Source organism: Xyrauchen texanus, chromosome 38 (genome assembly GCF_025860055.1).
Source record: "Xyrauchen texanus isolate HMW12.3.18 chromosome 38, RBS_HiC_50CHRs, whole genome shotgun sequence".
NCBI classification, from domain to species: Eukaryota; Metazoa; Chordata; class Actinopteri; order Cypriniformes; family Catostomidae; genus Xyrauchen; species Xyrauchen texanus.
In genome coordinates, this window is record NC_068313.1 from 36,428,809 (window position 1) to 36,453,803 (window position 24,995).

Consider the following 24,995-nt stretch of genomic DNA (forward strand, 5'->3'; position numbering starts at 1 on the left):
TTTCGAGAGCTGAACTTGATTAAAGACCACCAGTACAGTCTTCTCAAACTTCTGCTGGACTTTCATCCTGAACTTCATGATCTGGACTCAAAGATTTATGTTGAGTGTAAAGTTGTGTTCATCTTTGATGGTCTGGATGAAAGCAGAATTCCTCTGAAGTTTTCAGACAGTGAGAAAGTTTCTGATGTGACTGAGACTTCATCAGTGGGTGTGTTGATGTCAAACCTCATCAAAGGAGATCTGCTTCCCTCCGCTCTCATCTGGATCACCTCCAGACCAGCAGCAGCCAATCAGATCCCCTCAGAATACATCAACCGTGTGACCGAAATCCAGGGATTCAATGACCCTCAGAAGGAGGAATATTTCAGGAAGAGAATCAGTGATGAGCATCAAGCCAGCAGAATCATCTCACACATTAGAAGAGCAAGAAGCCTCCACATCATGTGCCACATACCAGTCTTCTGTTGGATCTCATCCACTGTGCTTCAAAACATCCTGAAACAAGATGACAGTGCAGAAATCCCTCAAACTCTGACTGAAATGTACATCCACTTCCTGCTCATTCAGATCAAAATGAGGAATGAGAAGTATGAAGAGAGAGATCCAGAGAAAGTGATTGTGAAACTTGCTGAACTGGCTTTCAAACAGCTGATGAAGGGCAATGTCATGTTCTATGAGAAGGACCTGATTGAGAGCGGCATAGACGTCACTGACGCCTCAGTGTATTCTGGGATCTGCACTGAAATCTTTAAGGAGGAATCTGTGATTCATCAGAGGAAAGTCTACAGCTTCATTCATCTGAGCTTTCAGGAGTTTTTTGCAGCACTTTATGTGTTTTTCTGTTATTTACACAAGAACTGTGAGGTTCTGAAAATGTTTCTGAGAGGAAAACACAGAACTCGATGTGAGGATGTTCCTCTGGATGTGTTTATGAAGGCAGTAGTGAATGAAGCCCTGAAGAGTAAAACTGGACATCTGGATCTTTTCCTTCGATTCCTTCATGGCATCTCACTGGAGTCCAATCAGAGACTCTTACAGGATCTACTGAAACACTCAGAGAACAATCCAGAGATCATGAAGGAAATAATCCAAAACCTCAAACAAGGTCAAAAGAAAAACGTCAGTCCTGAAAGATGGATGAATCTCTCACACTGCTTGATTGAAATGAAAGATAATTCTGTTGTTGAAGAAATCCAGGTCTTCTTAAAATCTAAAACAAAGAAAAAAAAAAGTCTTTCTCTTGCACAATGTTCAACTTTGGCCAATATGATCCTGATGTCGGAGGAGGTGCTGGATGAGTTTAACCCCAACAAATGGCAAATATATTCAAGAGATTGTCGAGAGAGACTCGTACCAGCTGTGAGGAACTGCAGAAAAGCTCTGTGAGTGTTAACATCTAATATTTAATCACTATAATTATATTTGACAGAAGTTGTGATCTACGGTAGGTTCTTGGGTTTGTGGCAAACTCACAAGTCATGTCAGCTGACATAAAGAAGAATTTAATTTGACTTTGGATAAAAGTGTCTGGTAAATGAATAGATGAAGTTTTAAAGGGGTCATGAAATGCTCTATTTTATCATTTTATTATCTTCCCTGAGGTCCACTGATAATGTTAGTAAAGGTTTTTCTTTCATATTTGATAATTTTCCACCCTGTCTCTGGCCCTCTGTCTGAAACGCTCAGTTAAAACTTCAGTGTAAACGCCCACTGTTCTGATTGGCTATTGGATATCGTGCAGCCCATCAAAAACAGCCATATTTGAAACTCAATCAGAAGAGAATGAACAAGCTCCACAACAGTATATAACTACATTTCTGTGTTTGCACATAATGCAAATCCAACACATTGCATCCTAATATGTCATTGCTGTCTGATGAAAAGCATAAAATTTGTGTTCCCAGAACTTAGTTGGAAGGTTTTCAATTGCTGGAGAATTTATTTTTGTATGTAATCTGAGCTTTCACTTACTATTTTAGATCGAAATCAGTTTTATGACTAGAGTTTCTAGTCTGGTTGTTGAGTGGACAGTTCAGTTTTGAGATGTGTTTTCCTGGTCAAATGCATAAATTCAGAATTAACTTTCACTAAAAAATAAAAGAGCACTATCTTCTATGGCCGTGAGAAATGCAAAATTATGATTATAATACAATGATTTTTGGGAACGTGCATTGCCACTGATTTTTTTATAACCGCGATTCTTGATACATTTCTACTGGTCTGTTACACATTGACACAGATCCATTCAGCTGCTTGATGGTCTCGTTATAAAGCATCAACAAGGTGTGTTATTTTAAGAGGTTTTTACAGTGTTGCAGTTTGTGGTTATGATGTTATTGTCTTTTCATGACAATTGAAGATACAAGAAAAACAAACCCACAAGCACTCGTCCACGTGACAGTCAGAGCACCTGCGTTAGAAGCAGAATATTTTAAATTTGGTGCGTCCTCATGCAGATGTGCAGAGAGTCTGTTATTGGTAGAGTGATATTTCATGATTTTTTTTTTTATATTTTAATGTTTGAGATTTTGCTTATCACACTGAGTTAGACGAGGACAGCGCTCACAGACATGTAAAGTATTTTAATGCAAAAATAACTAATGTGCCTCTTTTAAAAGTATTTGGTATATGAGGGAAGATACATTAAGGAGTTTTAATTCTGATGGTAGGCTGCAGTAAGTTCATAACTTTGAGTTTTAGATCTGCTGTTACTCGTGCCGGTGCACCCAAATAATTTTCTGCATTCGCAAGCAGTAATTTACACTCGCAAATGTGAGAAAAACGCTGTAGAATCCCTGATTATTGTACATAATTCTGATTTGCTGATGCAACGGTGCAAAACACAACAAATTTCGATGAGGTCTGTCATAAGTCCAAGATTCAGTCCATGGCATATGATGTATCCCATGTCTTATGGTTGGAGTTGGCATCAGTTCATCCTGATGTCTGTTTGTCCGGTCGGGTAAGTGTAATTCTCTTTCACTTGCCTCTTCGAAAAATCCACTTGTCCCACTTGGGGCTGACTGACTGGGAGTGAGAGATGCTTTGCTGATGCAACTGCACAAAACACAACATTGGCAACTGTGGCAGGACAAATTGGACCTCCACATTCTATGTAATTAATGGGAAACACTGGTATGTTTATGTAAAAAAAAATTATTCAAAATGGTCCAGATGGGTCCCCTTTGGTGTTCAGGAATAGTTGGCCACACATGCCTGTTTGTCCTGCGCTCGCTCGCTCTCTCTCTCTCTCTCTCTCTCTCTCTCTCTCTCTCTCTCTCTCTCTCTCTCTCTCTCTCTCTCTCTCTCTGTGTGAACGAACTAAATGCCAGTGGGTGACGTAAAGTGGGCGTTGATGTTTTTTCACTGTAGAGGCAGTCATGAATTAATGGGCCCCCTTGTGATGTTGGGTAGTCACTGAATTAGAGAACGAGTCAATTTTGCAGCTTGGTTTCAATAAATGCTTTTATTGATTTGGGGATTGAGTTTTGAGTTCTGAAATTTACAGCATGTTTCTATTGTAGAAAGACTTCTTATATGTCAGAATATCAAGGAAAATGTAATTCCTCATGACATGACCCCTTTAGGTTTTGTATACAAAATGTGAAATTGTCATGACCATAAGTAAGTTGCTCATCTTTATTTGATTGCTGTACATGCTTCCTTTTTTTTAGTATGTCCGGCTGTAATCTGACAGTTCAGCACTGTGAAATTGTGTCATCAGCTCTACAATCATCAAACTCTCCTCTGAGAGAGCTGGACCTAAGAAAAAATGACCTGCTGGATTCAGGGGTGAAGCTGATCTCTGATGCACTGAAGAGTACAAACTGTCATCTGGAGATACTGAGGTTTGTGTTTCTTTTGATTTTGCAGATGTTAAAATTAGGGCTGTCGATTTAACGCGTTAATAACATGCGATTAATTTTACAAAAAATAACGCGTTAAAAAAATGAACGCAATTAATCGCAATGCTTTTCTGAGAAATGCAAGCTTGTAGTACCACCTGTTTACTCCAGAGGGCAGTAAGTGACATTTCAGCTGTATGAGCAACACACAGTTTATTACAGTGAACAAAACATTAACAACCCTTCAGCGGACACACAACACAAACATGCGTTACGTTCTTGCATTCAAAACACTTGAAGGAGCGCAAATGCGAACTAAGGGATCTCAAGATATGTTTATAGATTGAGTATTAAACTATATTTAACTTGACACAGTGACCTAAACATTTTATTTTTATGACGCAACACACCCGAGACGCGACACAAGCATGTCTGACGCAGGTCGTACGGTCTTTACCTCTTTAATTACCAACAAGGTTAAGGAGGTGTCCTTTAAACTGTTACACAGTTTTTACCCCGTCAATCTTTATTTAAGAAACATGCTCCCTGAAATAGATCCACTTTGCTCCTTCTGTAATGCTGTAGATGAATCTGCCCCTCACCTTTTTTGGGAATGTGCCCACACTGTAGTATTTGGAGAAAATTTTGTTTGTTTGTACGTATTTCTATTTTAACTAGTTTTTCTTTGCTTTAAAAAAATAAAACCAAAGTTTTATTTGGTTTTCACAGTTTTGATAACTTAAGTTAATATTTTCTGATTAATCTGTTTATTTTTCTTGCCAAGTTTTTTATACATAAGTGTAAATTTATGTCTAATAAAGCCCCTATTTGCACTTTTTTGTAAAGACTTGAAATATTATTTAAATACTCTTTGTACCTCCAACAACTCCAAAGCATTGAAAACCATTACAATATGTAATGAATATAATGTCTTGGCATTATTGTAAAATATATCTGTAGTATTGTGTACTAATATATATATACCCCTGGCTTGTTTCTTAAAAAAAAAAAAAAAAATGTCTGACACAGGTTTATATTGACGGTCCTTAAACAAGCCCTCATAATAAATCTCCAACTGATTGACAAATTCACTTGTGAAATGGATAACTGTGAACTGTGTGTCAATGATTGACTTATGATCAATAATATGGAAGTAAACAATACATTGTATTCTAAAGCCGCTTTTTGAATGATCTTATCAATGATTAACTCTTCTGCCACAAGAATCTAATGCATTTTAATTATATGAATAATTTTTTATTTTATATATATATATATATATATATATATATATATATATATATAATTTTTTAAAGGGCACCTATAATGGAATTTTGAAAATTACCTTTCATGTAGTGTGTAACATAGATTTAAGTGAACAAAAACATCCTGCAAAGTTTTATATATGAAAGTTCACCGTAAAAAAAGTTATTGTCTCTCAAAAGTAGGAGTCGACTCTGAGTCAATGTAATGAATTGATTTTCCAACGAATCATTTTCCTTTTCGTTGTGACGTCAAGACGAAAAATTATCAAATTGTCCACGCCCACTCATTGCGCGCAGACACCAGGGAAAACTTGAAAACATCATGTCGACAACAAGACGCTGTGTTCTGAAGTGCGTATCAAAGCTTGACCTTTTTTCACTGCCCAGGGACGAGCATGTGAAGAATCAGTGGCTAGAGTTTATATTTAAACTATACCACACAAGTATAGCCCGAACCTTGTGCTGTGTTCAGCGTCATTTTAATGACGCATTGCTTTACTGAACATGAATGCTTTCAAGTGTGGATTCATGAGACGGTTGATACTGAAGGAAGGTTCAGTACCAAGTTTATTTGGATCAGCTTCCTCCTCCGAATCACAACCTGTAAGTATTATTAATAATTGTTGCTTTTATGTGTTTTTTAGCATGCTTAATAAGTATTTGTGTGTGTTGTGTAAGTTACGCTCAGCGCAGCTTCTAGGGCTCCAATGTCAATTTTTTTGAAATATGTGAAATGTATGTCGATGTTATTGGAGTTGTCATAAAGAATAGAGCAATAACTTGTAGTAATGCAGTGCTTTACCAATTTGTTTATGCGTTGGGCTTATGCAAACAATAACTGATTGGGTGTTTACCACCGAACTTTGGGCTATGATCGCTAACATAAATCAACTCAAATTCCTTCTCTGATTTAGATTTTTTTACCACAAAGCGGTGATGGGCGTTCCGTTTCCGACAATCTCTGCACAGAGTATACCAATCACAACTGACTGAGTCATCTGACCAATCACCGCAGATTAGCATCACGCAAAGGAGGGGTTTGGAAAAATGAGTCGTTGAACGAATCATTTGGGAGTCGGTGAGCAAATCGGGTAAACATAAATGCATATTATAAGACAATAAGACAACAAAAGTGTTTTTTTGTCATTGCATGCATGTAAAACTGTTGTTGGGGACTCCCAAAACAATATTAGGAACATTTTAAATGCCATAATAGGTGCCCTTTAATATTTAAAGATAACTGTATAATTATTTCATCATTATATATTGAATTATATTTATATGAGGGGCTTTCTCAGCAAATATTTGTATATGCGATTAATCACGATTAATTAATCGGGACACCATGTAATTAATTCGATTAAAAAATTAATCGATTGACAGCCCTAGTTAAAATACTTTGTCAAATCCCAATTTAATGTGCAGTGCCAAATATAATTAAGCCGTTGGTAGTTTGACTTCCTAAAGAGTGAAAACACTGTGACTTTGTGACACTTTGAAAACACTGGTGTGTTTGTTGGAGCACTCTGACATTTTAACTTCTGACTCAACTCATGTTGTGAGTTTAGGTCGGGACTAACTGTTTTTTGACCAATGACAGAAGGATTGCAAGGCAGTAGGAGTGTTTGGGAAACCTGTGTGGGAACAATCATTAATTTCACAATTCTGTTTTGTGCCGCTAGTGTTGCAGAAATGACACACTTCAAGTTAAATTCATATGTTTATTAATGGTTGACCAGTATGTTTTTTTTTATTTATTTTTTAATGGCCGATATCCAGAGAGCATAAATCACACAATTTAATATACTAAATAAAAAACAGAAATTTGCGAAAACAATAAAAATAGTAATAAATTCTTATTTAGCTCTATATTTAGTCAATTTCACACAAAACTAATATATATTGTATTTTAAATGGTAGATGACAGTTTCTTTAGATATCTGTTCAGTCATGACATTTTTGTAATTTATTTGCACATGAAAAATATGTTAATATATTAAGAAGGAAATAATAAAATCCATCAATCATGGATGGCAGTCTACGTTAGCAATCGCATTTACTCCAAAAATACAGAATCAAACCAATTGTACATACAGTGCATAGTGAATAAGACATTTACTTCATTCACACGAGAAGTGATTTTACCTTTTGCTGCATCTGAAAACGTAGGCAGCTGACTTGCTACATTGTTGCATAATCAGTTAATGGCTTAACTGACATCTGTTCTGAATGAATGGAACTCATAAAGAAACTGATCTCTGAACAGTTTGAAAAGCACCTTATTTTCATCATACCTCCATTTACAGCCTCTGGAGGCAGCATTTTCCTGGTTTCAGATGCAGATTTGAAGTTCCACACATGCACTCGTGCAGATCCAGCGTGAGCCTCAATCTCCTGACAGTTTATAGGCGGTTTCAACGGCAACAACATAAACAAACGTTACTGCGCATGCACGCTTTAGTGGCCCAAACTTAACTTCCGGTAGAATCAATAACAACAGAGTTCATCTGTAGAAACCATAGACAGTAAAAGAAACAAAATCCAGATGGGTCACCAAAAACGCTTTTTAAAGCCCTGAAAGTAAGTTATAGTTCATATATCTCGAACAAATCAACTAGTCTAATGTAAAAGATTCAGTACATATATATATATATATATATATATATATATATATATATATATATATATATATATATATATATATATATGGCAGTGTAGGTAAGGTCTTTTCACCATTTACAGGTGAAACTAGAAAAATTCATGATAAAAAGTTCATGTACTTCAGTAATTCAAATTAAAAGGTGAAATTAATATATTTAGTATATATAACTATATACATATGCATGATTATACTTATCAGAGGGCCGACATTTCTGTATTTAAAATCCTTTTTTATTGATTTCATGTAATATTCTAATTTTCTGAGATTTTGAATTTGGGGTTTTCATAAGCTGTAAGCCATAATCATCAAAATTATAACTTTTGCACGATATTCTAATTTTTTGAGTTTCACCTGTATTTTAGGAAGTTGTGCCAGGCTGTGCTCTCTTTTCTGTCATGTGTGACAGCAGTGGGACAGACACAGCCTCTGAGTCAGGTAGTCAGGATTTCACCAGCAGTCAGGGAGAGCATGATGCTCAGGGAGAGGAACTCTATGTGTTCAGCAGCTTAGCTCAGCCCCACAGTGAGCATGGTAGTGTTCTGAGCTGTCCAAAGTGCACAACATTTTATGATGCCTTCATTAAACTGAACCCAGATCAAGTGGTGGAACTAGAGAGAAACACCAGAAAACAGAGCATAGAACCACTCTGGCATGATGCGCGCAAGCTACGCATAACAGCAAGCACAGCCAGCAAGGTGCCTCAGCGCGAGACAACTGACCCGGCTAAGTTTCTCACTGAACACCTCTACCCAAAGTTCCAGGGGAGTGTGGCCACAAGGTATGGGAAGGAAAGCGAGGGACTTGCTAAGGAGCAGATTAGGGAGAGGGCTGCATAATGATGGACAAAGGGTTGGTAGTGTGTGCAGGAGACCCATGGCTGGCAGCAAGCCCTGATGGTATCATTGATGACAAGCTGCTAGAAGTAAAATGCCCTATCACACTCAGTGCTTGCACATCCCTTAATGATGCACTCACTGCCACAAACCAAGACATCAGAGTGGAGGGTGGGCAGTACATTGTGAACCCAAAAGGCCCCAGAGGTTACTACAGGCAGATACAGTTAGGGATGCACTGTCTCGGGCTGAAAACATCCTGTCTTGTTATTTGGACCCCAATACAGCACCTGGAACTTGATGTGCCTTATGACAATGGTTTTGTCTCCAAATATATGCAAAGGCTACGTAGCTTTTACTTTAAACACATGCTGCCAAATGTTGTGGATGCATTTGTAGAGGGAAGACTGCAGTTGAGTGACAGCTACATGAACATTGTCTCAAAAGCAACTTAATAGTGCTGATCTGAAATCAGTTTTACAAGAAAAATAGTTATTTTTCTTAAAGCATAGGTTGTTCCTGCCTTTTTGAGCAGCAAGTTTTTTCACTTTTTACATCAAATACATAAATACATTAAAAACGGAAATCATAGTCTACTGTACTTTATTCATCAGTCAATAAATCAGTTACTCAATAGTTGTTGGTGTTCATTACTGAATATATCATTTCATTTTATAATTACAATCCATGTGAAACATTGTGATACAAGTGCAACACTACAAATATCAATGCATGTGTTTGGTATTTTAATATATTTAATAATAAAAAAGTAATTAATTTCTCTCCTCATTTCGTTCCAAACCTGTAAGACCTTTGATCATCTTCAGAACACATTTTTGATGAAATCCGAGAGATTTCTGTCCCTCCATTAACAGCCTAAGTAATTAAAAATAGCTTAATTTGTGTTCCAAAGATGAACAAAGGTCTTGCAGGTTTGGAACGGCATGAGGGTTATTAGGTGAACTATCCCTTTAAGTTGTGGTTAAGTCCTGCTTTATTTTGGTACAAGTGGTTTCCCCAGATTTGAAAGTGCTGCACAAACAATTAATATTTTATCTATTGTGCAAAGACTGTTATCAATTCTCCGGTTGACCATACTGACTGGCAGGGTGTTCCGCAGAATTCTGAATGTTGTTGTCAGGTAAGTGAGGAGGGTGAAAAACACAGAAGCAGATGGTAGACCAGTGTAAAAATGAGTGTGCTTGTCATCATTTAAAATAAAATCGGACGGACTGCCAAACATATGATCTTGTAGTCGTTTTTCTTGAGATTCCAGTTTCTTCTCCAGTGAAGCCATTTTTCTTTTCAATTCAACATTTTCATTTTGTAGCTGGTCAATGTCTGCCATTGACAGATCTGTACCCACAGCAGTGCATCCTTCTTCAGGGTCAGCATGGGTGACCTCTAAGGAAGGTGAATCCATAGACTCAACCACAGATGGTCTCCTCTGGTATCGCTCCAACTTCTGTGAACCATCAATGGTGTTTTTATGAGTGAAAATTGATGGAACATAATCTGGATGGCATGGGTCCACTGATGGCGCACCTAAAATAAAGACAGAAACAGTTTGTGTTGACAGTATTGCACCTTGCTAAGCATCATATATGCATGCTTGGCATAATCCATAACTTTTCTGGTTTCATGTGCATTTCTGTGATATTGATTACAACTTATTGATTTAAAAAAATATTAGTAGCCTACTAGTATAATGAAATTAGGTCAAAGTCAAATTTATTTCACAATGCACATCGTTTTAAAGCTGCTTAACAGATAAAATATATCAGTGAAAATGTAGTAAAAGTCCATATTTAGTACTTCATTTAAAGCTTCATTAGAAGAGCTTTATTCAGCATTATTGTATTTATGTCCCCAGGGAACAAGCCAAAGGCGACTGTTAGTTAAATAATGTAGGTTATTTGTAAAGCATTGATGGAAAAACATTGTGGCTCTTACGTTTGATAGATATCAGGTATCATAACGCTAGTTTAAATCATAACTAAAGCGTATCAACTACAACATTGGGCTAACGTTACTGTGTAAAATTAATGTATACAATGTTAGCTACGTGTGTAGTAATCAATTTAGTTAATACATAACTATTGCAGGCTTGTTACTGGTCAGCTAGCTATTATCTGTTGCTTATCATGAGTTTGTTACCTGTAACGAAGTGAGTGCTACAGATCCTTGAATTCTTGCCTGGCTGCCAAGCCTCTCTTCGCACAGCGGTGATCCATGCTTGCCGTCTCCCTTCGTTTTTAGGAAACCGAAACATTTTTATTTTCGATAAGGTATTTGTTCCAGAGGTCAGGTTGCATCCCACAGCACAACAACCTGAGCCCAACTTCAGTCTACTCATCACCTTAATTTTAACTGCGTTTGTAGTCGGCGCCATACTTTGTTACCGATAAACAAACACAGACCGGAAGTTAACTTCGGGCCAGCGCGTCCAGATAAAACCGTCTATACAGCCTGGATTGCCTGCTTGGATTGTCACGGAGTGACCATCATGATTTGTGAATCAGAGAAACTTTTGATCCTGATCCTGAAGATTTTGATTCTGGCTAATAGAAGACGCATTTTAGAGGAAGATATTATGAGCACTCGACAGGAAGAAAACGCTGGATCTTCATGAAGTTCGTCAATAACATCTGTTTAAACTAGATATCTGCATATTTGCATATAGAATTTTTATTGATATTTGCCTTTTATCATTAGAAAAGTTGCAGGGAACTATTGATGAGAGGCTGATAATATACGTGCTTTAGAGGTAAATAAATGAGCGTTCCACAGGACGCTGGATCTGCTGAAGTTGTGTGAAGTTGGTTTATTAAATCTGTTTAAACGAGATATGTGCATATTTACAGATGGTATATGATATTACTCTTATTGATATTTGCCTTTTATCATTAGAATAGACAGTTAAAAGTAACAGGGAACTGTTGAGGAGAGTTTGTGAGAATGAAACAGGTGAGCACTTTAACATTATGAGCTGAAACGCTTCTGTCACAGCTCTGATATGTGGTCTGTTTAAATGACACTGTGTTGCACACCAGTCTATTATTGTAGTAACATGATGGCATGTAACAACAACACGAACCGTGACTGGTCGTTTACATGTCTGTCACTTCACTTGCAATAAAGCGATTTTCGGGACCTTCAAGAAAAAAAGCTGCCAAATGGGAAAATGTATTTGCCGACACTGATAATTAAAAAAAAAGGCTGAATATCGGCCGATTTATCGGCCTCTGCGATATATCAGTCGATCACTAATGTTTATAAGGGTTTGTGATGATATATGTATCTCTTTGATTCGCTCGGATGGATTATGTTCACTTACTGTAGATAAAACCATAATCAAAACTATATTTTGATCAATAAAATGGTTTTATAATAATTGTGTTTTTCATTATCCTGTTTAGATTGTGCGGCTGTAATCTCACTGATCAATGTTGTGGAAGTCTGGCGTCAGCTCTACAATCATCAAACTCTCCTCTGAGAGAGCTGGACCTGAGTAACAATGACCTGCAGGATTCAGGAGTGAAGCTGATCTCTGATGGACTGAAGAGTACAAACTGTCATCTGGAGATACTGAGGTTTGTGTTTCCTTTTTGATTTTGCAAATGTTAAAATACTTTCTCATATCCCTATTTAATGTGCAGTGCCAAATATAATTAAGCCATTGGTAGTTTGACTTCTTAAAGAGTGAAAACACTGTGACTTTGTGACACTTTGAAAACACTGGTGTGTTTGTTGGAGCACTCTGACATTTTAACTTATAACTCAACCCATGTTGTGAGTTTGGGTTGGGACTAACTGTTTTTTGACCAATGGCAGAAGGATTGCAAGGCAGTAGGAGTGTTTGGGGAAACCTGTGTGGGAACAATCATTAATTTCACAATTCTGTTTTGTGCCGCTAGTGTTGAAGAAATGACACACTTCAAGTTAAATTCATATGTTTATTAATGGTTGACAAATATGTTTTTTTATATTATTTTTTTTTTATGGCCTATGCCGATATCCAGAGAGCATATATCACACAATTTAATATACTAAATAACAAACAGAAATTTGCTAAAACAATAAAAATAGTAATAAACTCTTATTTAGCTCTATATTTAGTAAATTTCACACAAAACATAAAAATGATATTATGTTTGAAATGGTAGATGGCAGTTTCTTTAGATATCTGTGTAGTTACGATATTTTTGTAATTTATTTGCACGTGAAAAATATGTTAATATATTAAGAAGGAAATAACAGTACAAAAAGTAGTCCATCAATCATGGATGGCAGTCTACGTTAGCAATCGCATTTACTCCAAAAATACACAATCAAACCAATTGTACATGCAGTGCATAGTGAATAAGACATACTTCATTCACACGAGAAGCGCTTTTACCTTTTGCTGCATCTGAAAACGTAGGCAGCTGACTTGCTACATTGTTGCATAATCAATTAATGGCTTAACTGACATCTGTTCTGAATGAATGGAACTTATAAAGAAACTGATCTCTGAACAGTTTGAAAAGCACCTTATTTTCATCATACCTCCATATACAGCCTCTGGAGGCAGAATTTTCCTGGTTTCAGATCAGATTTGAAGTTCCACACATGCACTCGTGCAGATCCAGCGTGAGCCTCAATCTCCTGACAGTTTATACAGCCTGGATCGCCTGCTTGGATTGTCACGGAGTGACCATCATGATTTGTGAATCAGAGAAACTTTTGATCCTGATCCTGAAGTTTTTGATTCTGGCTGATAGAAGATGCATTTCGGAGGAAGATATTAGATGAGCGCTCGACAGGAAGAAAACGCTGGATCTTCATGAAGTTCGTCAATTACATCTGTTTAAACGAGATATTTGCATATAGAAGTTTTATTGATATTTGCCTTTTATCGTTAGAAAAGTTGCAGGGAACTATTGATGAGAGGCTGATAGAATACGTGCTTTAGATTTAAATAAATGAGCGCTCCACAGGACGCTGGATCTGCTGAAGTTGTGTGAAGTTGGTTTATTAAATCTGTTTGAACGAGATATGTGCATATTTACAGACGGTATTTGATATTAGTCTTATTGATATTTGCCTTTTATCATTAGAATAGACAGTTAAAAGTAACAGGGAACTGTTGAGGAGAGAGAGTGAGAATAAAACAGGCGAGCACTTTAACATAATGAACTGAAACGCTTCTGTCACGGCTCTGATATGTGGTCCGTTTAAATGACACTGTGTTGCACACCGTTCTATTATTGTAGTAACATGATGGCACGTAACAACAAAATGAACCGTGACTGGTCGTTTACATGACTCAGTCGCTTCACATGCAATAAAGCGATTTTCGGCACCTTCAAGAAAAAAGCTGCCAAACAGGAAAATGTATTGGCCGACGCTAATAATGGAAAAAAGTCTGAATATCAGCCGATTTATTGGCCTCTGCGATATATCAGTCGATCACTAATGTTTATAAGTGTTTGTGATGATATATGTATCTCTTTGATTCACTCGGATGGATTATGTTTACTTACTGTAGATCAAATCATAATCAAAACTATATTTTGATCAATAAAATGGTTTTATAATAATTTTGTTTTTCATTATCCTGTTTAGATTGTCCACCTGTAATCTCACTGATCAATGTTGTGAAAGTCTGGCGTCAGCTCTACAATCATCAAACTCTCCTCTGAGAGAGCTGGACCTGAGTAACAATGACCTGCAGGATTCAGGATTGAAGCTGATCTCTGATGCACTGAAGAGTAAAAACTGTCATCTGGAGATACTGAGGTTTGTGTTTCCTTTGATTTTGCAAATGTTAAAATTAGGGCTGTCGGTTTAACACGTTAATACTGCGCGATTAATTTTACAAAAATTAACGCGTTAAAAAAATTTATGCATTTAATCGCATGCTTGTAGTACCACCTGTTTACTCCAGAGGGCAGTAAGTGAAACTTCAGCTGTATGAGCAACACACAGTTTATACAGTGAAGAAATCACTTCTTCGGACACACTGCACAGACATGCGTTATATTCTTGCATTCAAAACACTTGAAGGAGCACAAATGTGATCTAAGAAATCTCCAGATATGTTTAAAGATTGAGTATTAAACTATATTTAACTTGACACAGTGACCTAAAATTGTAATTTTTATGACGCAACACACCCGAGACGCGACACAAGCATGTCTGATGCAGATTGTATGGTCTTTAGCCCAGAAATATTTAATTACCAACAAGGTTAAGGAGTTGTTTTTTAAACTGTTACACCGTTTTTACCCAGTTAATCTTTATTTAAGAAACATGCTCCCTGAAATAGATCCACTTTGCTCCTTCTGTAATGCTGTAGATGAATCTGCCCCTTTTTTGGGAATGTGCCCACGCTGTAGTATTTTGGAGAAAGATTTGTTTGTTTGTACGTACTTCTATTTTAACTAGATTTACTTCGCTTTATAAAGACGTTTTATTTGGTTTACACAGTTTTGATAATTTAAAAAGTGAATATTTTCTGATTAATCTGTTTATTTTTCTTGCCAAGTTTTTTATACGTAAGTGTAAATTTATGTCTAATAAAGCCCCTATTTGCACTTTTTTGTAAAGACTTGAAATATTATTTAAATACTCTTTGTACCTCCAACAACTCCAAAGCATTGAAAACCATTGCACTATGTAATGAATATAATGTCTTGGCATTATTGTAATATATATCTGTAGTATTGTGTACTATGGCTTGTTTCTAAAAAAAAATAAAAAAATGCCTGACGCATGTGTACATTGACGTCCTTAAACAAGCCCTCATTATAAATCTCCAGCTGATTAACAAATTCACTTGTGAAATGGATTGCTGTGAACTGTGTGCCAATGATTGACTTATGATCAATAATATGGTATTAAACAATACATTGTATTCTAAAGCCGCTTTTTGAATGGTATTATCAATGATTAACTCTTCTGCCACAAGAATGTAATGCATTTTAATTATCTGAATTTTTTTAATTTTATATATATATATATAATAATATAATTATATGAATGTACTGTTATTATGTACGTTCTATTATTGTAGTAACATGATGGCACGTAACAACAAAATGAACCGTGACTGGTCGTTTACATGTCTCAGTCGCTTCACATGCAATAAAGCGATTTTCAGCACCTTCAAGAATAAAAGCTGCTGAACGGGAAAATGTATTGGCCGGTGCTGATAATTAAAAAAGTCTGAATATCAGCCGATTTATCTGCTTCTGCAATATATTGGCCGACCACTAATGTTTGTGATGATATATGTATCTCTTTGATTCGCTCGGGTGGATTATGTTCACTTACTGTAGATAAAACCATAATCAAAACTACTGTATATTTTGATCAATAAAATGGTTTTATAATAATTTTGTTTTTCATTATCCTCTTTAGATTGTCCACCTGTAATCTCACTGATCAATGTTGTGAAAGTCTGGCGTCAGCTCTACAATCATCAAACTCTCCTCTGAGAGAGCTGGACCTGAGTTACAATCGACTGCAGGATTCAGGAGTGAAGCTGATCTCTGATGGACTGAAGAGTACAAACTGTCATCTGGAGATACTGAGGTTTGTGTTTCCTTTTGATTTTGCAAATGTTAAAATACTTTCTCATATCCCAATTTAATGTGCAGTGCAAAATATAATTAAGCCGTTGGTAGTTTGACTTCCTAAATAGTGAAAACACTGTGACTTTGTGACACTTTGAAAACACTGGTGTGTTTGTTGGAGCACTCTGACATTTTAACTTCTGACTCAACCCATGTTGTGAGTTTAGGTTGGGACTAACTGTTTTTTGACCAATGGCAGAAGGATTGCAAGGCAGTAGGAGTGTTTGGGAAACCTGTGTGGGAACAATCATTAATTTCACAATTCTGTTTTGTGCCGCTAGTGTTGCAGAAATTACACACTTCAAGTTAAATTAATATGTTTATTAATGGTTGACCAATATGTTTTTTGTTTTTTTTTAATGGCTATGCCGATATCCAGTGAGCATATTTCACACAATTTAATATACTAAATAACAAACAGAAATTTGCTAAAACAATAAAAATATTAATAAAATCTCATTTAGCTCCATATTTAGTCAGTTTCACTTAAAACTAATATATATTGTATTTGAAATGGTAGATGGCAGTTTCTGTAGATTTCTGTTCAGTCATGAAATTTTTGTAATTTATTTGCACATGAAAAATATGTTAATATATTAAGAAGGAAATAACAGTACATTCAGTAGTCCATCAATCATGGATGGCAGTCTACGTTAGCAATCGCATTTACTCCAAAAATACAGAATCAAACCAATTGTACATACAGTGCATAGTGAATAAGACATTTACTTCATTCACACGAGAAGTGATTTTACCTTTTGCTGCATCTGAAAACGTAGGCAGCTGACTTGCTACATTGTTGCATAATCAGTTAATGGCTTAACTGACATCTGTTCTAAATGAATGGAACTCATAAAGAAACTGATCTCTGAACAGTTTGAAAAGCACCTTATTTTCATCATACCTCCATATACAGCCTCTGGAGGCAGCATTTTCTTGGTTTCAGATGCAGATTTGAAGTTCCACACAAGCTCTCGTGCAGTTCCAGCATGAGCCTCTATCTCCTGACAGTTTATACAGCCTGGATCACCTGCTTGGATTGTCACGGAGTGACCATCATGATTTGTGAATCAGAGAAACTTTTGATCCTGATCCTGAAGTTTTTGATTCTGGCTGATAGAAGACGCATTTTGGAGGAAAATATTTGATGAGCGCTCAACAGGAAGAAAACGCTGGATCTTTGTGAAGTTCGTCAATTGCATCTGTTTAAACGAGATATCTTTATATTTGCATATAGACATTTTATTGATATTTGCCTTTTATCATTAGAAAAGTTGTAGGGAACTTTTGATGAGAGGCTGATAGAATACGGGTTTTAGATGTAAATAAATGAGCGCTCCACAGGACGCTGGATCTGCTGAAGTTTTGTGAAGTTGATTTATTAAATCTGTTTAAACGAGATATGTGCATATTTACAGATTGTATATGATATTACTCTTATTGATATTTGACTTTTATCATTAGAATAGACAGTTAAAAGTAACAGGGAACTGTTGAGGAGAGAGAGTGAGAATAAAACAGGCGAGCTCTTTAACATTATGAGCTGAAATGCTTCTGTCACGGCTCTGATATGTGGTCTGTTTAAATGACACTGTGTTGCACACCGGTCTATTATTGTAGTAACGTGATGGCACGTAACAACAAAATGAACCATGACTGGTCGTTTACATGTCTCAGTCGCTTCACATGCAATAAAGCGATTTTCAGCACCTGCAAGAAAAAAAGCTGCCAAACGGGAAAATGTATTGGCCGGTGCTGATAATTAAAAAAGTCTGAATATCGGCCAATTTATCGGCCTCTGCGATATATCGGTCGACCACTAATGTTTATAAGGGTTTGTGATGATATATGTATTTTTTGGATTCGCTCGGATGGATTACGTTTACTTACTGTAGATCAAACCATAATCAAAACTATATTTTGATCCATAAAATGGTTTTATAATAATTTTGTTTTCATTAACCTGTTTAGATTGTGCGGCTGTAATCTCACTGATCAATGTTGTGAAAGTCTGGCGTCATCTCTACAATCGTCAAACTCTCCTCTGAGAGAGCTGGACCTGAGTAACAATGACCTGCAGGATTCAGGAGTGAAGCTGATCTCTGATGCACTGAAGAGTACAAACTGTCATCTGGAGATACTGAGGTTTGTGTTTCCTTTGATTTTGCAAATATTTCTCATATCCCAATTTAATGTTCAGTGTCAACTAAAATTAATCCGTTGATAGTAGGGATGTCCCAATCAGCTTTTTGGCCCCCGATCCGATATTTAAAATTTTAATGTCTGCCTATACCGAGTCCCGATCCAAGACTTGTATTTGCCTTTTTTTTTTTTTTTCGTTTACAGGAAACAAAGTAACTAAAATATGTCTTTAGCTTAATGCATTTAACTTAGTGCAGCTAGCATTTTTATAAAACTCACATATAAAATCAAGTTCTACTTAGAATGGTGTAATAGCTTATTTTAACTTTAATATTCAGGTACAAAAACAAATCACAAATCCACAGAGTTCTCTATGGATTAATATAAATCTTACATACACTTACAAATGGTGTAAACAGCTTGACTTAAAGTCACAACAAAGTAAACAGTTACACTTGAACAGGCCCAAGTTGAACAATAATGAAACAGTTATTAATAGTTCTGTTGGCAATATCAAAATGCCGTTGTGACATACTGACAACCAGTAAAAACCATGAAAGCATCCCATACCGCAGAGACGCATTCAAAAATAAGACAAATATATTCTTAACAAGCTCTAAATCTGCTCCAGTGTGACATGATTCATATCTCTGGTCTGTTCACTGTCTTTGAGTTTTGCTGTAACACAAATCACTGATTATTAAGCAAATACATGAAGATGCGTGTCCTTATTGAAGGTTAAACAGTTATATTTATTATTAGTGATATTGTGACCAACATTAATCTGATTTAAATTGGGATGAGTGGCTGATGATAAGATATTGACGTCTTTGATTGACACAGAGCGCTCGTGTTAAAGAGAGTAAAGCTAAAAGTGTTCATGATCGCTCAAACAGTCTCTATCACTCAACACAATGTCTGATTGTCACGACTTACATCACGTATCATGTATTTGCATGTTTATTTGTTGTTTAATTTGTTTTTTAAACCTGTTAGCAGCCTCTATATCCTCTTCCTGTTCACTGTGCAACGAGTCAGAATAACTACCTTAATGACTCAAGAAAATGGGCAAATTAATATTCTTACACGTGTAATTCTTACACATTTTTAAAAACAAACCAGCATATTCATCTCAATTACATCATGTCTGAAAGTTTAAATTCGTGAATCCTTAGAATTGCCAACAACTCACCCTTCATACACCATTCTGTCATACTTCAAGGGCTGAGAAACACTCATTCATTAGATGAGCAGTGTATGTGTGATTGCCTGCATGCTGCATAAAACATCAGCCCTAAATCTAGGCATGATCAGCCGATCACAGATTTAAGATGAATATCGTGGCCGATTGATCGGGACATCTCTAGTTGGTAGTTTGACTTCCTGAAGATTGAAAACATCATGACTTTGTGACACTTTGAAAACACTGGTGTGTTTGTTTGAGAACACTGACATTTTAAATTCTGACTCGAGCCATGTGAGTTTGCCTAACTGTTTCTATTATCAATAGCAGAAGGATTGCAAGTAGGGCTGCAACTAACGATTATTTTGATAATCGACTAATCTAACGTTTATTAGAACGATTATTCGACTATTCAGTTGATTATTGCAACGATTAATCATTAGCTCTTATCCAACTATTCAGCTTGTGCCTAGACTTAAAAGATTGTATTAAATGTGCTTACTAACAATAAAGAGGACAAAAATCATATTTTAAAAATATCTAAAATAATGCTGCACAATGAATCGAGAAACGAATCACAATTACAGCTGCCAATGATTATGTAATTGTGAAAACTGACGGTTACATCGTTTAATTTAAGTCTGCTCCTGTTGCGTCAAGGGTTTCTATTTACAACTTATTTTTGCAGCGGTTTGTTCGCGGTGGCACAGGAAAATTAATACTGAAGAAACATCACCTGACACTCGAAAATAAGCTGTAGAACAAGAGCGAAAAGCACATTGTAATTATTTAGGATTCATTGCATGTTGCACCGCTCGCTTTGAACGTTAATGTTAAATACACTGCAAATGAGCAACACGACAAAACTAAAACGCTCCCGTTCTAATCAAGGCACAGACGCGGTGTAAATAATTGATTATTATGCTAATTAGACAGCTTTGTTTTTAATGAGATCATTCATGAGAGTGCAGAACATTGTGCGGAGCGTCATGGAGCTCGCGCTGAAAAGCAGATCTCAAACAGTGTTAACCTGCAGTGAGTGACCGCAGTCATTGTAATGAGAGAGTTTGTCGTGTTGCTCGAACAGTTTTGTTTTGTCATGGTAATAAGTAGGCCAATGTGAATTTGATTTGTACAAAATAGCAATAAAGTAATTCGGCTGAACTGTTCTAAGTGTGCCTGAATAGCATATTTAAGGAATAATCGTCATTATTGTGTCTGCTCTAATAAGAATTATGTGTCACGCAGCTGGTGTTGGTAGATTTAACATTTTCACGAATCGCACAAACTCCAAAATGATTGTTTTTTATTTCCAAAGTGTAACCACTGAGGCCAAAAATTATTTAATGATGATCTTACATGAACAAGATCACCATTGAAGATCTAACGGGATTAATGGGGACCTTCTCGCCACCAAAGGTCTTACTGAACAGACTAACTTGGTTGATTTAAAATCGGCTGTTATAAGTTTGAATATTGAATATGCCATATTATTTATTGTACATTAACTAATCATTTAAGCAGTAATTTACCAATAATTAAATTTAGTCTATACCATAGATATCCATTTATATCATTTTTATTTGGCCTAACATTAACAAACATTATTACTTAAAAGATGCTTAAAAGAAACTGTAGCGCAGCTCATTTCCACCATTGAAATCTGCTACTCTGAAGAACCATATGGTTGCTTACTTTGTGACGTCACGTTAATTTTAGATTTTAATCGACATTAATAATAGCAATTACAATATCAAGGGCAATAATCTACAATTATGATTTTTGCTATAATCGTGCAGCCCTAATCTCTAAATGACTTTCACTGAATTACAAGGGGAAAAAACGTCTATGTTACGGATGTAACCTCCGTTCCCTGGAGGAAACGAGATGTGTCGATGAAGCGACACTAGGGGTCTCTCTTGAGCGCCAAATATACCTCTGATCTATGAAAAAAGGCCAACAAGAAGTTGGAAGACAGAATTTGCATGTCCCGCCCCCGGACTTACGGGTATAAAGGCGGGGAAATACGTCTGTTTCATTCAGGATTTTTGTGAGGAGCTGGAAATGGTCCGGCCACAACAGTGGTGGAGGACACAACGTCTCGTTCCCTCCATCAGGGAACGGAGGTTAAATCTGTAACCTAGCCGTTCCCCATCTGTCGCTCACGTCGACCTTGTGTTGAAGCAACACTAGGGGTCCAATTTAAATCACGCCATGCATTGAGCCGTGTACGTGTACTGCTGACACAGGAGCGGACAGGTACTTGACGTGCCAAAACGACCAGCTGTATCAGACTGCACGTACCCTTCCCCAATGCCCCTTAAAGTCGTCAGAATCCTTATAGTTACCCTAGACAGGGGAACAAGTGACGCTTGCCAACCTGGGAACGGGCCGAGCCTAGCCGGGCCTCTTTTCTCTCTATGTTTCTCGCATAGTCAACGGCTGGGGCCCTTACACGCATCGGGGAAGGGGGTCTTACCCAGTTTGCTATTCTTTCAGGGGGAAAAGACCCTGCGGAGACCACACCTGCCCAGAGAGGGGGAGGTAAGAGTCATCCAGGGAGCCAAGTGAGTGGGATCACCTGGGAGAAAAAGCGCACGGTTTTACCTCAACCTGAGAAAACACGGGACGAAACTGACTCTACCCTGAGATTATAAAATCTCGCAATGGTATTAGTTGTTGCCCAACCCGCTGCTCTGCATATGTCTGCCAGGGAGGTGCCTCTGGCCAGTGCCCATGAGGATGCAACAATCCTTGTTGAGTGTGCTCGGACCCGCAAGGAGTGGGGCCATGGCCTGGATGCGATAGGCCAATGAAATGGCGTCCACCATCCAGTGGGAGAGTCTCTGTTTGGAGACAGCATTCCCTTTCCGCTGTCCACCAAAGCAGACAAAGAGCTGCTCAGAACGTCTAAAGCTCTGCGTGCGGTCCAAGTAGGTACGCAAAGCACGTACCGGACACAGCAATGAAGGGGCCTCCTCCCGGGGCAGCGCTTACAGGTTCACTACCTGGTCTCTGAAGAGTGTGGTAGGAACCTTGGGCACGTAGCCCGGCTGCGGTCTCAGGATAATTTTTGTCTGCCGGACCAAACTCCAGGCAAGTGTTGCTGACAGAGAATGCTTGTAGGTCCCTGACCCTGATCAGCGGGGCCGTCTTTAGGGAGAGGGTCCTGAGTCCAAATTATTCTAGGGGCTTGAAGAGGGGGTCTCTGAAGGCCCGAGAGGACCACTGAGAGATCCCAGGAGGGGAACAGGCTTAAGAACCTGATAATCAAGTCATACTTACCCAACGACTTGCCATCTACTGCGTCGTGGTGGGCTGCAATAGCAGCTACATACACCTTCAAGGTGGATGGGGACAGCCTCCCCTCCAACCTCTCCTGCAGAAATGAGAGCACTGACCTGACTGCGCACCTTTGTGGGTCTTCGGCCAGAGAAGAACACCAATTCACGAACAAGTGCCACTTTAGGGTGTAAAGTTGCCTGGTAGAAGGGGCTCTGGCTTGGTTGATCGTGTCTACAACGGCAGGTGGTAGATCAGCTAGATCTTCAGCATCCCGTCCTGGGGCCAGAAGTGGAGGTTCCAGAGGTCTGGGTGCGGATGCCAGAGCAAAGGTCTTTCCTCAGGGGAATTTGCCAGGGAGGGGCTGTCGCGAGGAGTACCAGGTCCAAGAACCAAGCATGGGTGAGCCAATAGGGAGCCACTAGAGTGACTTGTTCCTCGTCCTCCCTGACCTCCCCTGACCATCTGTGCAAGTTGCTCACTGGGGGAAATGCATACTTGCACAGCCCCGTGGGCCAGCTGTGTGCCAGTGCGTCTGCCCCGAGGGGAGCCTCTGTTCGGGCATACCAGAGCGGGCAGTGGGAGGTCTCTTGGAAGGCTAACAGGTCTACCTGAGCTAAAGCTCTGCACTGTTGCACTGTAGGCTTTGGCAGCCAATGATGACGTCGTCCTACAGGCCTTAGAGGGGAGCACAGGGCGACCCTGCCAGATGGCAGCATTCTCAGGCATAGGTGGATCGCAACCGCCCTAACCACCTGGGGAATCGCCGTGTACCCGTGGGCCGCTTCGTCGTCGAGTGTAGTGAGAGCAGATGAGCGAGGGGCTTTGTGACGAGTGGAGAGGGGTGTTCTCCATGCAGTCGTCAGCTCATCATGCACCTCCAGGAAGAAAGGGACCGGGGGTGGCTGCGAGCAGAGCAATATTCTCCAATAACAATTTTTTCTTGTGCAGTATAGCTACTAATGTCAATGTACAGTCAGGTCCATAAATATTGGGACATCGACACAATTCTAATCTTTTTGGCTCTATACACCACCACAATGGATTTGAAATGAAACGAACAAGATGTGCTTTAACTGCAGACTTTCAGCTTTAATTTGAGGGTATTTACATCCAAATCAGGTGAACGGTGTAGGAATTACAACAGTTTGTATATGTGCCTCCCACTTTTTTGTGTCGATGTCCCAATATTTATGGACCTGACTGTACGTTGTTTTAAAGGAGTTTTAGATGTTATTTTTAGAAAACAAGCCAAAAAATACTGATCAAAAACTTTGTTGTTGCAGTGTAAAATGGCCGAAGACTCTCTCGTTTATTTTCACTTCGATCCATCTTTAACTCACAAAAACAAACTCTATCTTCTTAATAGAGCTGCGTATCGCTGATTTACTTTACAATAAGATACACACGTGACACATGGGCTACAGTATATTGTGATTCAATACGTCGCAATCCATCATGCTGTTATTCTAGCTACTGCAAACGCGCACGAGGGACGGGCATCCCCGCGCCAGAGGGTGCCTCAGTCGGGTGCAGTTTCAATCTCTCCCCCTTCACGCGACTCATAGACGTGGTGCTGACCGCACGGAGAAATGCCATTTTTGTAGTTTGTTTATGATGCACTTCCTTATTATTTGAACTTGAATAAAGGATGCATTAAAGATATAACGGCAGGTTGTTTGCTTTTTACATGCTCTGACATGCAGGTTTTGCTTAAGTTCATGACTCTGCTTTATTTCACGATGACAGTGCTTCTGTATTTCCTTATTTTGCATTTTTCCATTATAATTCCATTACATTTTGTGATCTGCATCACCTGAAGCTGTTTGGAAAGTTTAGAGTGCATCTGGACATGGTTTCTTCCTTTCCTCAGTCAGTCACGAGCTGCTGTGCTCCTCTCTCATGTCATCATTAGAGTTTCATATGATCTCATGTTACGTTATATGAGGTCAAATGACTATTCGACAATGAAAATATTTGTCGACAATTTTTTATTGTCGATAACGCCGACTAATCGTTTCAGTTCTAATTTCAAGGCATTAGGAGTGTTTGGGAAACCTGTGTGGGAACAATCAGTAATTTCACAAATCTGTTTTGTGCGGCTAGTGTTAGCAATCGCATTTACTCCAAAAATACAGAAACCAATTGTACATACAGTGCATAG

General features: G+C 38.1%; 1 protein-coding gene across 50 annotated transcripts in view; it reads left to right on the plus strand.

The window, feature by feature from the left end:
- The window catches only part of LOC127632132 (protein NLRC5-like), a 377,053-nt gene that overhangs the window by 250,711 nt on the left and 101,347 nt on the right, over positions 1-24,995 (plus strand). For 44 of the 50 annotated variants that reach the window (XM_052110651.1, XM_052110666.1, XM_052110667.1 and 41 more), the window contains 4 exons: positions 12,025-12,198; positions 14,213-14,386; positions 16,010-16,183; positions 18,196-18,369. In XM_052110651.1, the coding sequence (XP_051966611.1) occupies positions 12,025-12,198; positions 14,213-14,386; positions 16,010-16,183; positions 18,196-18,369 (696 nt within the window). The remainder of the gene's footprint in view (positions 1-12,024; positions 12,199-14,212; positions 14,387-16,009; positions 16,184-18,195; positions 18,370-24,995) is intronic. The other 6 variants (XM_052110664.1, XM_052110698.1, XM_052110662.1 and 3 more) reach the window with 4 other exon arrangements.